We start from the raw sequence: 15,385 nt of genomic DNA on the forward strand, positions 1-15,385 counted from the left end.
TTTCCACAGCCTCCCTATATGCCTCCTCTATGAACTTCTCCAGCTTTTGGACTTCTTCATCGATGGTGTCCTCTGTCTTGATGTTCTCTGCATCTCTGTCTTCCTCCTCCACTGCTTGAAATGCTTCCAGTTCCAGTATTCTGCCCTCCAGGGGTATGACTTGTTTCTTCAGGCTCTCCAGTTCTCCGCATCGAGCGCATATGTAAGACCGCCTCCCAGAGGGGAGGTAGACATACATATGGCAGATGGTGCAGAAAACTGGGTAGCTCAACATTCTGCTTCTGTCTGCTGCTTCCATTGCTCCCCACTTGCCGGTCTGCTTTGGATGTCTTCTGTGTCTGCTTTGGCTGTCCTCTGTGCCTGCTGTGTCCTCTGTGTCTGCCTGGTTGTATGTCCTCTGCGCCTGCTGTGTCCTCTGTGTCTGCATGGTTGTGTGTCCTCTGTGCCTGCTGTGTCCTCTGTGTCTGCCTGGCTGTGTGTCCTCTATGCCTACTGTGTCCTCTACGCTTGCTGTGTGTTCTGTGTCCTCTGCACCTGCTGTGTCTGCCTGGTTGTGTCCTCTGCGCCTGCTATGGTCTCCTGCTCTCCTTTAGTGGTGGCTTGTCCCTTCTCAAGGCCTGCCAAACGTCTGAGCGCCGTTGTCCCCTCCCCTTTTAAGGAGGAGCTCTGGTTGATGATGTTAGGGGGTGGGTGGAGCTACTTCTCGCCGATGCCCTTTGCTCTCTCCTGCCTTCTGTTGCTCCTTCTTCCCCTCTCCTGTTCTCTGCTCTGCTTTTCTCTCCTTCTCTTTTCCTGCCTCCTGCATGCTTGCCCAAGCCTGTAACAGTACAAGAGTATTTATCCAGTCAACAAACTTGAAGTTCTGCTAAAGAACTTGACTACAGAAGTAAAAAGTCATCCAAAAATTTTCCAGCACAGAATGAATGTGTATCAGGTGCTTTTTATATATGAAATGTTCTTCAAAACTCGTCATATACAGCATAGTAACTGTTTACTACAATATATCATTTTCCAGCCAGGCAAATGAAAAAGGTCATGTGACATAACTGCACATTCTGTTAGAATGCTAACCAAACATCTGTAATTACACATTACTAGAAATGTATTTGTGTATAATGTGATATAAACATTTTATGAACTTGAAGAACTTTGTTTCAGCTGTTGAACCAATGGAGGAAGAGCCTGGAGTGGATGACTGGGAAGCAATAATCAGTGATGAAGAGAGAGGTATGCGTAGTTTGTGAAGGTTAAGGTTTATTGTTCACTAAGCATATACATCAGAGCAATAACTTATATCACCATGTTCAAGCACATACCTGTGGTGTACACCAATTGTCATTGTTTCTCTTTAACTGAAATAAGGGAAAAGAGCAGAGACCAGAACCAAATAATTAAAATGAGTTTGCCTTTTATAATGTAAAGCTTGTCTTATTTTGTTTCATTTTGTTAGATTTGATAGTCCTTGTAAGGCTGCGGCCCTACAATCTGCCAGAGGTCCTGAGTTCAGTACCCTCAGAGAGATTCAGCAGGAAGTGAAATTAATGACACGGATAGCCAAGAGTGGTTGCATAAAGAATATATATTGAGCAGAAATAGGCTTAATATTACAGAGATGCAATGCTTATAAGAAAGATACATCAAAAATATGTTTGGTACTAAAGTACAGAAAATATTCTATTATAGAGATAGAAATAGGCTTTAACAAGTACAGAGTAGATTTAGAGACTGCTTCTGTGTGTACTGTATAAATGTGAGGAAAAGACAGTTTACCTGCATGAATGTTAGATCTGAATGAATGGGTGTATTGGTGTGAATAAGCAGAAAGGGAAAGAGAGAATTCAGTAAGAAGAGGAAGCCACAGGGAACAGAGAAAAAGAGAGAGAGAGAAAATTTGTGTATGGTGTGAAAAGCTAGTGAAGATAGGAAGAAAGGGTTGAAAAAAACAGACAAGAAGGTTCAGAACTCTAGAGAGAGGGTGGGGGTGGTCAAGAGAGGAGGCTTTTATAGGTTGGAATCTTATTCTAAAAACTAGTGTTTAAGCCCGTTACATTAACGGGTGCTAGAGTAGATGTCTTTCTGTCTTTTTTTCTGTCTCTCTCCCTGCCCCGTCTATCTTTCTTTCTTTCATTTTCTTTCTCTCCTGCTGTCTTTCTTCCTTTCTGTCTCTCTCCCTGCCCAGACTCTCACTGAAGCCGCTTTCCAGCTGTGCCAGCTGAGGGATCCCTTGCCCTTTCCTCAATCCAGCTGTAGCCAGCTGCCCGCACACACCTGCCCAACTACACAGTGGGCAAACACATCCCCTCCGAACCCCGTTCGCTCACCCTTGGTACTGGATCACTGCCTGATGTTTAAACCTGTTACATTATCAGGTGCTAGAATAGATGTCTGTCTGTCTTTCTTTTTCTCTCTCTCCCTGCCCAGACCCTCACTGAAGCTGTCTTCTAGCTGTGCCAGCTTAAGGGATCCCTTGCCCTTTCCTCAATCTAGCTATGGTTGCACTTTCAAGTGGCTATCCTATGTCTCTCTCCTCACCAACCCAGTATCAGCGGCAGCAATCCTGACTCGCCAACCCCCCATTTCTTACCCAAAGCAGCAGTGGCAGCGCTGTAAACAGGCTGTTCATGGCCAGCCCTGACAGGGCCTTTTCTTCTACCGCATCCAAAGTGATGCTGCAGAGGAAAGGCCCTGAAGGACTTGCCGAGAACAGCCTGTTTACAGCGCTGCCACTGTTGCTTTGGATAAGGAATGGGGGTTGGCCGGTCAGGACTGCTGCCAATGCGCTGACGCTTCCCTAGTCAGCGGTTCCTCCCTGCTCGCCTGCTGCGGCTTCCTCTGCTCGGCGGCTTCCTGTACGGAGTTGGCGCCGTGGTGTTTACCACTTCAAACTCCGTGCCTCCGCATGCGCAGTAGAAGGAGCCAGAAAACCACTGCACACAACGCCATAGGCTCCTTCTACTGCGCATGCAGGGCCACGGAGCTATGTATCATGGAGGTAGGAGTGCATATGCACGCTTAGGGTTTTATTATTAGTGATAGTGTCTGTTGTATTTCCCAGTATCTTTCTGTTCATAGGTGTGACTTACAGGAATGGTAGATGGAATTAGTAGATTCACTAAGGGCACAGATCAGATTGGATCCGTGAGGGATCCGATCCGATTCATGTCCGGGGCTTGCACTGCAAGGAAGGGCAGGAAAGTTGGGGTGGCAGGAGAGATTCGGGGCGAGAGCAGGGTGGTGAGTCGGGGCGGCAGGAGAGATTTGGGGCGAGAGCACAAGATCGGGGCAGGCAGGAGATAGCAGGAGATTGGGGCAGGATGGAGAGAGGCTGAGTCAGAGCAGGAGATTGAGGCAGGCAGGAGATCAGGGCAGAGAGCAGGGCGGCAGAAGGCAGGGCAGTCAGAAAAGACCTCAGTGACTGGTCCTCAGCAGTCGCTTATTTTGGATCGGCCAGCCCTTTCGGTGTTGCTTTTTTATTTTAGTGAATCGCCCCTTGGTATCTTCTATACCACAGAGAACTGAAGCAGAAATGTCGAGCACTGGAGCGTAAATGGAAAAAATCTAAATCCCCTTCAGACAGACAAAAAATCTAAATCCCCTTCAGACAGACAATCCTGGAGAGACAATATCAAGTTCTACAACACAGTATTAAAAAAAGCAAGGAAGAATTTCTGTGGTGATAAAATTTCCAGATCCAACAACCAAAGTAGTACACTGTTCAACATCTGGCGCACCTTAACTTCAAAAAACGATCCCACCATTCCCCCCTCCTCTCCATCTGCAGACGACCTAGCAAAATTTTTCAACAAAAAGATCACTACCATAAGGGGCTCCTTCCCTCCAACAGTCTCTTACAATTATCTGGCCCCCAACGACTCTAACCATATCCCAGCAGATAGATCCTGGACTGCCTTTGAACTCGTATCCGAACCCTAGAACTCTAAACTCTGTCTCAAACTGAAATCCTGCAAATGTGCCATGGATCCATTCCCTTCCTACCTATACGAGAATATTCCTGCGCAGGCCATCTCCTCCCTCACCAGACTTATAAACTCTGCTTTACTATCGGGCCTATTCTCCGCAGAAATGGGACATATTGCCTTGTCCTCATTACTGAATAAAGCTGATTTTGACCCTTCCTTACCATCTAACTACCATCCCATAGCAAATATCCCTCTCCTAGCTAAAATGCTAGAGGCCATCATTTCTACCCAGCTCTCATCTTACCTAGAGAGATTCTTCATTCTCTTACCCTACCAATATGGCTTCAGACCCAACTTCAGCACCGAATCCCTACTTGTCTCCTTAATTTCAAAGGTTCAGCAATTACATTCTTGTAATAAGTTTGCTGTCCTATTACAATTCAATCTCTCTGCAGCTTTTGATGTAGTCCACCACGATATTATAATTTATCAACTTTCCGAGATAGGCATCGACTTAGAATGGTTCTTGAACTTCTTACGCTCCCGTTCCTACACTGTCAACACAAATGGCACCACGTCCGCTCCTTGGAAACCAACTTGCGGAGTCCCGCAGGGATAACCCCTATCCCCTATTCTCTTTAACATCTATATGTCTTCCCTGAAACTCTTCCAACTATCTCCCCTTGAAACAAGCTATTCGTACGCTGATGACATCCTTGTCCTTCTCGAGACAGACCCGAACCTCACCAACCAACCTCTCCGAGAACATAACAGCTTACATAATGAAACTCCATTCCTGGTCCCTCTTAGTACTAATGAAACTGAACGAATCCAAAACGAAACTACTTTGGCTTGGCCCAAAATTAGAACAGCTATCCACCCTCTTCTCACTGTCCTCTGGCGCCACACTGCAGCTTGAGTTCTCAAGCAAGGTCCTAGGCATCATTATCAATTCTTCCATTTCCTTTAATGACCACCTCAACTCCTTGGTAAAATCATGCTTTTTTAGCATCCACATGTTGAGGAAAGTAAGATCCTGGTTCCGCCAACAACATTTTGCCATTCTTGTCCAATCTATCATCCTCTCCAGACTAGGCTACTGTAATGCCATCTATTTAAGTCTAATTAAAAAAAGTCTTCAAAGACTTCAGCTAATCCAGAGCACTGCGGCCAAGTTGATCTTCGCAAAACGCAAATTTGATCATGTCTCCCCACTTCTGTCCAAACTTCACTGGCTCCCAGTAATTTCCAGAGTTCATTTCAAATGTACCTGCCTAGCTTTTAAGATCCTTCACGACATCCTCCCTCCCCTAATTCCACTATCTTATAACTCCTCGAGTCCTGACTCCACCAGGCCCACCCAAAAACATAAACTATCCTTCCCCTCTCTACAAGGTATTCTCTATGTGGGAAAGTTGGGAAAATCTCTCCTCTTTAGAATCACAGGGCTTTGGAATAATCTTACTTGGCCCCTTCCAATTATTCCGTAAGCACCTGAAAACTTGGCTTTTCACAAAAATGCAATGCTCTCTTCCTCCCTGTACTCAATCCCAAACCCTTTATCCTTTTATACTTCCTATATTTAAGCTCTTGTAAACTGTGCCGAGCTCTATAATTATGGAGAGGATGCGGTATATAAACTTAAGGTTTTAGCTTAGTTTTAGTTTAGTTTCCTGCCTACATTTGAATGCCATTCCCCCTCATTTGCATGCATGAATCAGAGGATGATCAGGACAGAGGTTAGTGAATTGGGTCGGAGGGAAATTGGGTCACAAAGGGCTCACAAACCGATCGGTACATGATTGGTTTGCTTAGTGAATCTAGCCCTTAGTTCCATTCAAGTATCTGTCTAGCTTCTTTGTCCCATTCAAGTAGCATACTTTTCTTGATAAACAATCAATCAAGCCTGGCTGGATACTTAATGCATGTGGGTTCTGTGCAGGAGCTTTTAGGGTCTATCTGCATCAGCATTCCAGAGTCAGATTGATATCATGTCCCATAGACCTTTGCTGACATTGGTTAGACCACACATGTCAAGCACAAGGCTCATGGGCCGAATCCGGCCCACCTGGCCAGTTTATGTGGCCTGTGATGACTGTGCCACATCCAAGCGCCTGAATGCGCTGCCCCAGTCCCAGTGGCGCTCCAAGTGCCTGAACGTGCTGCCTCAGTACCCATTTGCAGGCAGAAGGACCCAGATCTAGTGTAAAAGATAGGTCGCTCCACTCAAGTGCCTGACCATGCTTGTTGTTATTTTCAGAACATGATTTAATGCATGAGGATAGCGTGTGATATGGTGTCTCAGGGTGAGGAAGGATCTATACTTCTACAAAGCCTAAGTATCTTAATAAAAAATTTGGCCTGCAACTTAGCCTGTGTTTTGGATTTCGGCCCCTTATGTGATTGAGTTTGACACCCCTGGGTTAGGCCAACAGAGAATGCTGACATCTCGGATACTTTTTTTCCTTTTATTTTTTTTTAAGTGAAGGCAAGCTTGGGTACCATTCTATATAGCATGCCATTCTATAACTGTTTTGTAAACAGTCAATTTGCCCTTCTTTGATTCCTCTCTTTTACCTCCAGTGTTGCATATTCAGTAGGTCCCCTTAACCTATATAGTCTCCATGGCTATGGAGATAAACATTTCCCATTATGAGTTCAAACTTCTGCCTTAGGCTGTATAGTTATCTGGGGGGTGGAAACCCAATATGCCACATCTTACCCATCTTGGAGAGCTTGAACGGTGCATAAGGGATGCAGGAAGCTTTCTCAGGAGATTTAGACTTAAAGATACCAAGATGCCATGAGTTGGGATATGAGGGTATGGGAAGAGACCAAATACTATGTCTGACCCTAGTATGCAATGCAATAGAACTTGTCAGAATAGCCAAATTAGAACCAAATTAGTCAAATTAGCAAGTGTTAGAGATAGATACTGGAAAATCATGTATAACTATCTTAAAAGATCCCTTGATAGAGCACAATTGAGTTTGCATTTGGGGGTTAAAATGCGAGAGTTGTTTACTCGAGAGGAGGGATTATCTCTTTCAGTGTCAAGCATTCATGCTAGCTTACAAAAATTACAACCAGATAAAGGACTACCAGAATATTCGGGATAAATGGGAGAGAGAATTACAGCTTAATTTGGGACATTGGGATGTTGCCCGTTCTTTAAGGGCTACACCTGGGGTGAGGCAATGTTCATAGTTAAGAGAAACATATTACAGGGTAACATTACGTGCCTATTATACTCGTACACAGTTGTTCTATGGTGGAGGTCTTCCTACTCCATTATGTCATAAATGTGGGATGGGGAGCACACTTTGGGGCATGCTTTTTGGTTTTGTCCCATTATTCAGCATGTTTGGAAGCGAATGATATCTTATATGTCTGAGTTAATTGGAAGATCTTTGTGCTACTCTCCATCCCATTTTATTTTGGATTTGCCAGAAGCTTTTCGTCATTTGCGTAAGGGGCATAGGGTGCTGTGTAGGAAAATGAGTCTACTGGCCAAAAAATGTATTCTTCAATATTGGACGATCCCTGACCCTCCAAAGTTTTGGCATTGGCGAAACCAGTTGCATCAGTTGGCCATCTGGGAAGCTAGAGATGCTGGAAGGATGAGGAAGCGAAAGATGTTGTTTATGCAAATATGGGATCCATATTTGCAAGCCTTATTTCCTAAAGGTTGTAGTGCGGTTTTAAGATGGGTGTCCTAACTGAGATTGAGGAGGGGTAGAGAGTACCATTGGAAGGGGAAGGGAAGGGAGGGTTTGGGGAGGGAAGGTAGAGGGTATTAAATAGATTCAAACATGTAGTCCTATTGAGGTTTGATGGGGGATGAAGGAGGGAACATGTAGTCCTATTGAGGTTTGAATGGGGAAGGGAAGGGAGAGTTTGGGGAGGGAAGGTAGAGGGTATTAAATGATTTAAAACATGTAGTCATACATAGATTGAGTGGGTTTGATGGGGGATGAAGGTATTTTCTAGGTTTATATGGGATGTATTTTACTCGATGCCTCATTATTATACTAAGCACCTTGGTGTTGTATGTAATATTGACCACATCAATATGTTCATCATATTATTATATTTGATGCATCATCATTGTTATACAAGTTTTAATGTTGTATTTGTTGTTGTTTGCATCAATAAAAATTGTTTGAACTTAAAAGGTAGGGGGGAACCTTGTGGGATATGCATTGTAAAGAGATATACATGTGTTCCATTTTGCAGCATAGGAAAATCATAACAATGCATAGCACAATTTGTACAATAATTAAGATGATAGGGTGAATTAAAACATTAAAGACATGATCCGCAGTAGGCGAATACCCAAATAAAAGTTCCCAAACCAAGACATGAGCATCTCATAGCAAATTTTCAGCAGTTTGTGGAATCTGTCCATTTTCAAAAGCATGTTCAAAAGCAGCCTGCTGGCTGTAGCGAACCTCACAGGCCGCTCTTCACCTCGGTAGCACGTTTCCTCTGACGCGATCCCGTACGTCAGAGGAGGGGCGGGATCGCGTCAGAGGGAACGTGCTACCGAGGTGGAGAGCGGCCTGCAACATTCGCTACAGCCGGCCGGCAATCCTCAGCAGGCTGCTTTGAAGAGGAGGGCAGACGCGAATGAAGAGCAGCAGTGGCGGTAGCGGTTTGTGCCGGTGGGCCAGAAGAGACCAGGAAGCTGGGATAGAGGGATGGTAAGATTGGCGGTTTGGAGGCAGGTATTAGGGAGCAGGGAAGAGGTGCTACTGGACAGGGGAGGAGATAATACGAAGGGAGAAGGGCTGCTGCTGGACAGGGGGAGCAGGGAAGGGGTGCTGCTGGACAGGGGGGGAGGTAAAAGGAAGGGAGAAGGGCTGCTTCTGGACAGGGGGAGCAGGGAAGGAGTGCTGCTGGACAGTGGAGAGGTAAAAGGAAGGAAGAAGGGCTGCTGCTGGACAGGGGGAGCAGGGAAGGAGTGCTGCTGGACAGTGGAGAGGTAAAAGGAAGGGAGAAGGGCTGCTAATGGACAGCGGGAGCAGGGAAGGGGTGCTGCTGGACATGGGGGAGGTAAAAGGAAGGGAGAAGGGCTACTGCTGGACAGGGGGAACAGTGAAGGGGTGCTGCTGGACATGGGGGAGGTAAAAGGAAGGGAGAAGGGCTACTGCTGGACAGGGGGAGCAGGGAAGAGGTGCTGCTGGACAGAGGGAGGTACAATGAAGGGAGAAGGGCTACTGCTGGACAGAGGGAGCAGGCAATGGGTGGTGGTGGACAGCCGAGGAAAGAGAGAGACAGAAAGAAAGAAAGACAGACAGACAGCGGCCAAGGAGAGAGAGGGACGGAAAGAAAGACAGACAGACAGCGGCCAAGGAGAGTGAGAGAAAGAAAGACAGACAGACACACATCTATTCTAGCACCCGTTAATGTAATGGGCTTAAAGACTAGTATGAAATAAAGTCTGGAATGTCCATAGAATCATTAGTTACCAGAGGTGATGAATAGGTTGTCCCTTTAATGGTGATGGAGGACAGTGGTGAATGACTGTACAGCAAAGTGTTCTTAGGAAGGTGGCTGTGATGTACCCGGGGATCCAGAGAACAGGAAACATTTTGTGGAAAGAACAGGTGAAAACAAAATTGTCCTGCTCCAAGGTAATAATAGCATGTGTGGGGAAGTAGAGGAGTAGGAGTGCACAGTGCATACAAGAAAACTAAATTCTACTTACCTAGCTAGAAAGCCTCAGGGAGGAACCAATACAGAGCCCCCAAAATGTAAGGTTGCGGCCCTACAATCCGCCAGAGGTCCTCGGTTCAGTACTGTTAGAGTGGTTCAGCAGAAAGTGAAATTAATGACACTGATAGCAAAGAGTGTTTGCACAAAGTGTATATTGTGCAGAAATAGGCTTAATGTTACTTAATGTTGCTTAATGCAATGCTTATGAGAAAGATACATCAAAAATTTGCTTGGTACTAAAATTCAGAAAATATTCTATTATTGAAATAGGCTTTAACAAGTATAGAGTAGATTTAGAGAATGAGAGGAAAAGGACAGTATACCTGCATCAATGTTAGGTCTGAATGAATGAGTGTATGGGTGTGAATAAGCAGAAAGGGAAATAAAGCATTCAGCAAGAAGAGGAAGCCAGAGGGTTCAGAGAAAGACAGAGAGAAAATTTGTGTATGGTGTGAAAAACTGAAGATAGAAAGAAGGGTCTGGAAAAAGCAGGCAAGAGGGTTCAGAGCATCCAGAGAAGGGGGGGAGGGGTATCAAGTGAGGAGGCTTTTATAGATTGGAATCTTATTCTAAAAATAGAATCTATTGTATTTCCCAGTATCTTTCTGTTCATAATTTTGGAAACTGTTTGAAACAATGGTAAACTTAATTGAAAGGGAAGGTGTGTGTTAGAGGAATGGTAGATGGAATTAGTCTGTTTTGCTTCTTTGTTCCTTTCAAGTAGCATACCTTTCTTGATAAACAATCAATCAGGTCTGGCTGGATACTTTATGTGGATTTTGTGCAGGAGCTTTTAAGGTCTATCTGCATCAACATTCCAGAGTCAGATTGATATAATGTCCCATAGGCCTTTGTTGACATTGATTAGACCAACAGAGAATGCTGACAGCAATCTAAGGCTGGGCCGACAGTCCTCACATTAAATTTCAAGCTACAGTAGAAAATAAATCACTTAGGATTCTCAGATTAGATAGCATTATAGAATTCTCAGGGCTAAGCACCTCTAATTGACTGTTTCTCTTTGAGGAATGTTTTTGTGACTTTTGTCTAGCTCTGAAATAAACTTAGCAGCTGCTGCTGCTTTTCTTTACAGAAATTAAAACTGTGCATATTAAAGTCCATGAAAACAATGAGGAGGAAGATGAAGAGGAGGAGGAGGAGGAGGAAGAAGAAGCAGATGAAGAAGATGAAGAGGGAGAGAGTGAAGAAGAAGATGAAGAGGAAGCAGAGACAGAAGGCAGTGAAGATGGTGATAAGAAGAGAATAGAAAAGCCCAGCAAAGTACTAAGTTCAGAGTCTGAATCAGATTCTGATGATGACCGTACCAAGGAAGAACGTATCTATGACAAAGCAAAACGAAGAATTGAGGTACTTTTGTCTTTGCAGCAGCTTGTGATTCTTTTTGGAAAGCAAAATACAGTCTGGTGGATATTATGAACCTTTTGTCATCATAGTTGCTTTTATGAAAACAATGAATACCTTTGGTTTATGGCCACAAGGAAAGATTATGTTCTTACCTCATTAATATTCTTTCTAGTAGACTTTCACTCTATTCCCGAACACTCATGTAGTCAATCTCTTATCGCATGAACTCTTGCAGAGAGTTTCGTTTGCATTCTTTTTGTTCCTCTTACCTCTGAGCTGTCCTTCAAACTTCTCAGTGTGTAATGAAGCAGACAGCCCTGGAGAAGAAACAGAAGAGGGAGGGGTATAGAGACTCTCCCTTAGAAACATGTCTGTTCTCATATCATCAAAATATCACAAATAATCACATTTAAACATTTGCAATACAAAACAAGGTGAAAACCCCTCCCCTCAAAAAACCCAAGTCACCAACTTGAGCATAACCTGCATTAAGTGGAAGAGATATGTATATATGCCCCTTGAATACTTCAACCCGGTACCCACTGCCTCTATTCTTGTCAAGGCTGGACTGAAGAAACATGATTTCTGAATTGTTAGGTCTTATTGAGGCTGGAAGCAGGCAAATACACAGCTGACAGGACGGACTTCAGGAATAGAGTGTATGTCTACTAGAATGGTCCCTGAGCTCCCTAAAGTGCAGGCTGTTCAAGTAGGTGTACTGCAAAGCAGTCTGCTCCTTGGAAGCAGAACTTCAATCTCAGAATCTGTGCCTTCCTGCAGCCAGAACCATCTCACAAAGAGGATCCTCTAGAGCACTGAAAGCCTTGCAAACTTAGCAACCCTCCCCCCACCACTGAGTTTAAATGAAAACAATCTCGAGTGGAAAAGACAAGCTCTTACTGTCTCGCTTGTAGGAAGTCAACTGAGGAGTTTACTTTGAAGACAGCCTAGAGGTAAGGAAGGAGGAGCAAAAAGAATGCAAATGAAGCTGTCTACAAGAATTCTCATGAAAAGAGGTTGACTACCCGAGTGTTCAGGAATAGAGTGTCTGTCATACTAGAATACTCCTAACTGAACGTTTTCTTCTAAATACGTATTCAGAGTTTCAAACCCCTCCCCCTTTCCAACAAAAACAAAACCTGTTCCTTTACTGTGGATAAATTATGTTTTTTATATAATCAATATTCCATAGAAGAGAGGCCAAAAATATAATTATTTTGAGATGGCAAAAAATAGAGGATCACTATAAAATTCTGCCGCTGTCAGAATTTCTATTGTAATGACGTGAGCACTTATAACAGCAGATAGACTCCTTGTTTAAATAGTCTAGCTGCTCTTTTACAGTATGTTGCAAAATCATAGGACCTTCTTAATATCTGACTTAGCTTTCTCTTTACTGAGAATATTTTGTGCTTATTTATTGAAGTATTGCAAAAGTGTCTGTCTCCCCTATCAGAACTGCACAATTTTTCCATGTATTTGCTGCACTTTTATATGAAGAAATATTTCATTATATTAATATACTATATTAATATACTGAGTGTACGAGACCTCTTGTTTTAGAACCTACCTTCAATTGAAAAATGATAGCTATACAGGTCCTTGTCGACTTACGATCTATGCAACTTATGATGGTTTGACTTTATGACACGTTTCCCCCATCTCCCATCCCAGCCCATAACTAACTATTTTTTTACCCCTCACCACTGGACCACCAGGGAAAAGGTACGTGGGGAGGGGTAAAAAATACTGTAGTTAGTATAGGCCGACTTGCGTCCAGATCGACTTGCGACCTGTCAGTCGGAACCAATTGCGGTCATAAGTTGACGAGGACCTGTATATTATTTTTTTTAACCTGTGAACTTGTAAATTTCTCTCATATACTCATTATCTTTAACCTATTTAGGTTCTTGTGTTTTATTTCATAGGACTTATGGTGCAGGTTCGAGACCATTTTTCTAACTCTTCTCTGGCCCGGCTTTATTTTTTTTGTATCACAAACGCCTGCAGTCAGTCATATATAAAATTTTAAACCAAAATGCATTACTTTCTTTTAAAGAGCCTTCAGAAGCGGCACTCAAAACAGAGAAAACTTTGTTGAGTAATAATTTCATCTGCTAGTTTCCTCATCAATTCAATAGTAGTAATCTTCTTGCAAAAAACTTCACATGCATATATCACATTAATTGAGTTTAAAGGAAAACTTATCTTGAGCTGTTCTTCAGGAACAAACTGCTGTTCAATAACATACTGCCAACATGCATGTTTTGCAGTCTACATCAGGGCATAATTTTATGAAAAAATAATAAAATACAAACTCTTAAAAATCCACAGAATTTCATTTATCAAAAAATTGAAACGATCCAAAGAAAAGCACTTACAAATATTGAGCTCTTAACATATCTTATAACTACATGACTTCAGCAACATGACGCTAAGTTCAAAGCTGTGATTAAAATCTCCCAACAAGACACACACTTGCTGACATTATCAAAAAACGTGGCAGCTGCTTTTCAATATTTACAACAAAGGATTAAGGAATTGGTGGTGTCAGAGGCTTATGAAGATGTTTTTTTGCACTCTATAGTGAAGGATATCGTTTTTACAAGGCACTACACATTTGTTAAAACTTAAGATATTCTTCTTCTTCATGAAGTTATTTTAGTATCTTTGAATATTGATTCCACAGGATGCTGCTTTTCAAATAGTTGAATTGATGTTATCTCCAAGATTGGAGCTTCCATGTATCTCTACTCATGGTTTGATGGAATTGACTTATTCCAAAGTAGATTTTATGAGCAGAGACAGAGAGTGGCAATGGGTGCCTCTTTGGTACCTTCTGTAGCAACCTTGTTTATGGTTAATTTTGAAGAAACTTTTTTATATCCATTGGAATATTTATCCCAGGACAAGCAGGCAGCATATTCTCACTTGTGGGTGACGTCATCCACGGAGCCCCGGTATGGACACTTTAAAATTTTATCACCCCTTTAAGAAACTTAGAAAGTTCGTGATAGCCCATTCCATTGGTATTGGCAGATAAGCCACAGGTATTGGTGCTTTCCTTTCAGGAAAAGGTTGATTCGCCATTCCAAAGGGTGCTGGTTATTTATTTAAACTTCATGTACCATCCCAACCTGAGCATACTGGCAGATAAGTCACAGATATTGGTGCTTTCCTTTAGGGGACAAGTTTGATTCGCTGTTCAAAAGGGTGCTGGTGATTTATTTAAACTTCATGCACTGGCCCAACCTGAGCATACTGCTATCAGGCCCTCTGGTACCGAAGTCAGCTTTCCAATGGAACGTCGGCATGGATATTCCTCCACTCAATGTCATTCTTCTCGATGCTCGACGCCTTGATGTTGATCAAAGCAATGGAGATCACTTTCCCCGTTGGTGCACCAATCCATCTCATCGAGACATCGATATTCCTCCTCTTCCTCTTGATGTTCGAAGACCAGAAAGCACCGTTCTTCACATACTTCAAAATGAAAAAGAGCTTCATGTTGTACCTCCTCTTCTTCCTCTTTGATCCTCTCGACGCACCATGTCACCAAAGCTAGTTTATGACTCTGGCTTACAGAATGATTTTGATGCTGATTTTGATTCGGCTACCGAGGCTTACGATATTCCTTCAGAGCCTTCTCCTTAGAAATCTCTACCAAAGACAAGATCTCCTATTGAAAGACTTTCTTTCACTAGGAAGCTGATTCTGCCTACAGTGCTGAATACCTTGCGGCTTTAGATTATGATGAGCCTCTCAAAGAACTTCTCAAACTACCATTGCATGGTATTCTCAAAGAAACTTTTCATAAGAATTAGGAAATGCCCTTGACTATTACAGTGGTTCCCAGAAAGCTGAATTCTCTATATAGAATCATTTTTTCTCTGGGTTTTGATAAATCACAGCTCCAACAGCAATCTTAGTGGTGGAATCAACGTTGAAAAAGTCTTCTGCTTCTAAGGTCTATGCCTCCAGTCCACCAGACCGTGAAGGATGAACTATAAACAAATTTGGATGTTGCTTATATCAAAATTCCATGTTGGTAAATAGGGTCCTAAATGACAATTTCTATATTTCCTGCTATGTAAAACACCTAGTACGGAAATTACCTGCCTTTGATAAATATATTCCTCTGCAACACCTTCAGGAATTTCACAATATCTTTCACACTCTTTCCCAAGCACGAAAATATTTGGCAAGTTTGGCTTATGATGCTTTTGAGTTATCATCTTGAGCTTCAGCTATGACAGTGGCAATGAGATGTGTGGCATTGCTCAGTCTCGGATATGGACATCAATCTTCAAGACAGATTGGCTACCATTGAAGTAACCGCACAAAAACTCACTGACCATGAAAAGTCTACACCTCCTTCAGTC

At 42.9% G+C, this 15,385-nt stretch overlaps 1 protein-coding gene across 2 annotated transcripts in view; it reads left to right on the forward strand.

Annotated features, from left to right (window-relative positions):
* EIF5B (eukaryotic translation initiation factor 5B) overlaps positions 1 to 15,385 on the forward strand; it is a 372,530-nt gene that overhangs the window by 167,040 nt on the left and 190,105 nt on the right. For both annotated transcript variants that reach the window (XM_033950652.1, XM_033950653.1), the window contains exons 9-10: positions 1,159 to 1,227; positions 10,732 to 11,006. In XM_033950652.1, the coding sequence (XP_033806543.1) occupies positions 1,159 to 1,227; positions 10,732 to 11,006 (344 nt within the window). The remainder of the gene's footprint in view (positions 1 to 1,158; positions 1,228 to 10,731; positions 11,007 to 15,385) is intronic.

This window comes from Geotrypetes seraphini, chromosome 6, assembly GCF_902459505.1.
Source record: "Geotrypetes seraphini chromosome 6, aGeoSer1.1, whole genome shotgun sequence".
Classification (NCBI taxonomy): Eukaryota; Metazoa; Chordata; class Amphibia; order Gymnophiona; family Dermophiidae; genus Geotrypetes; species Geotrypetes seraphini.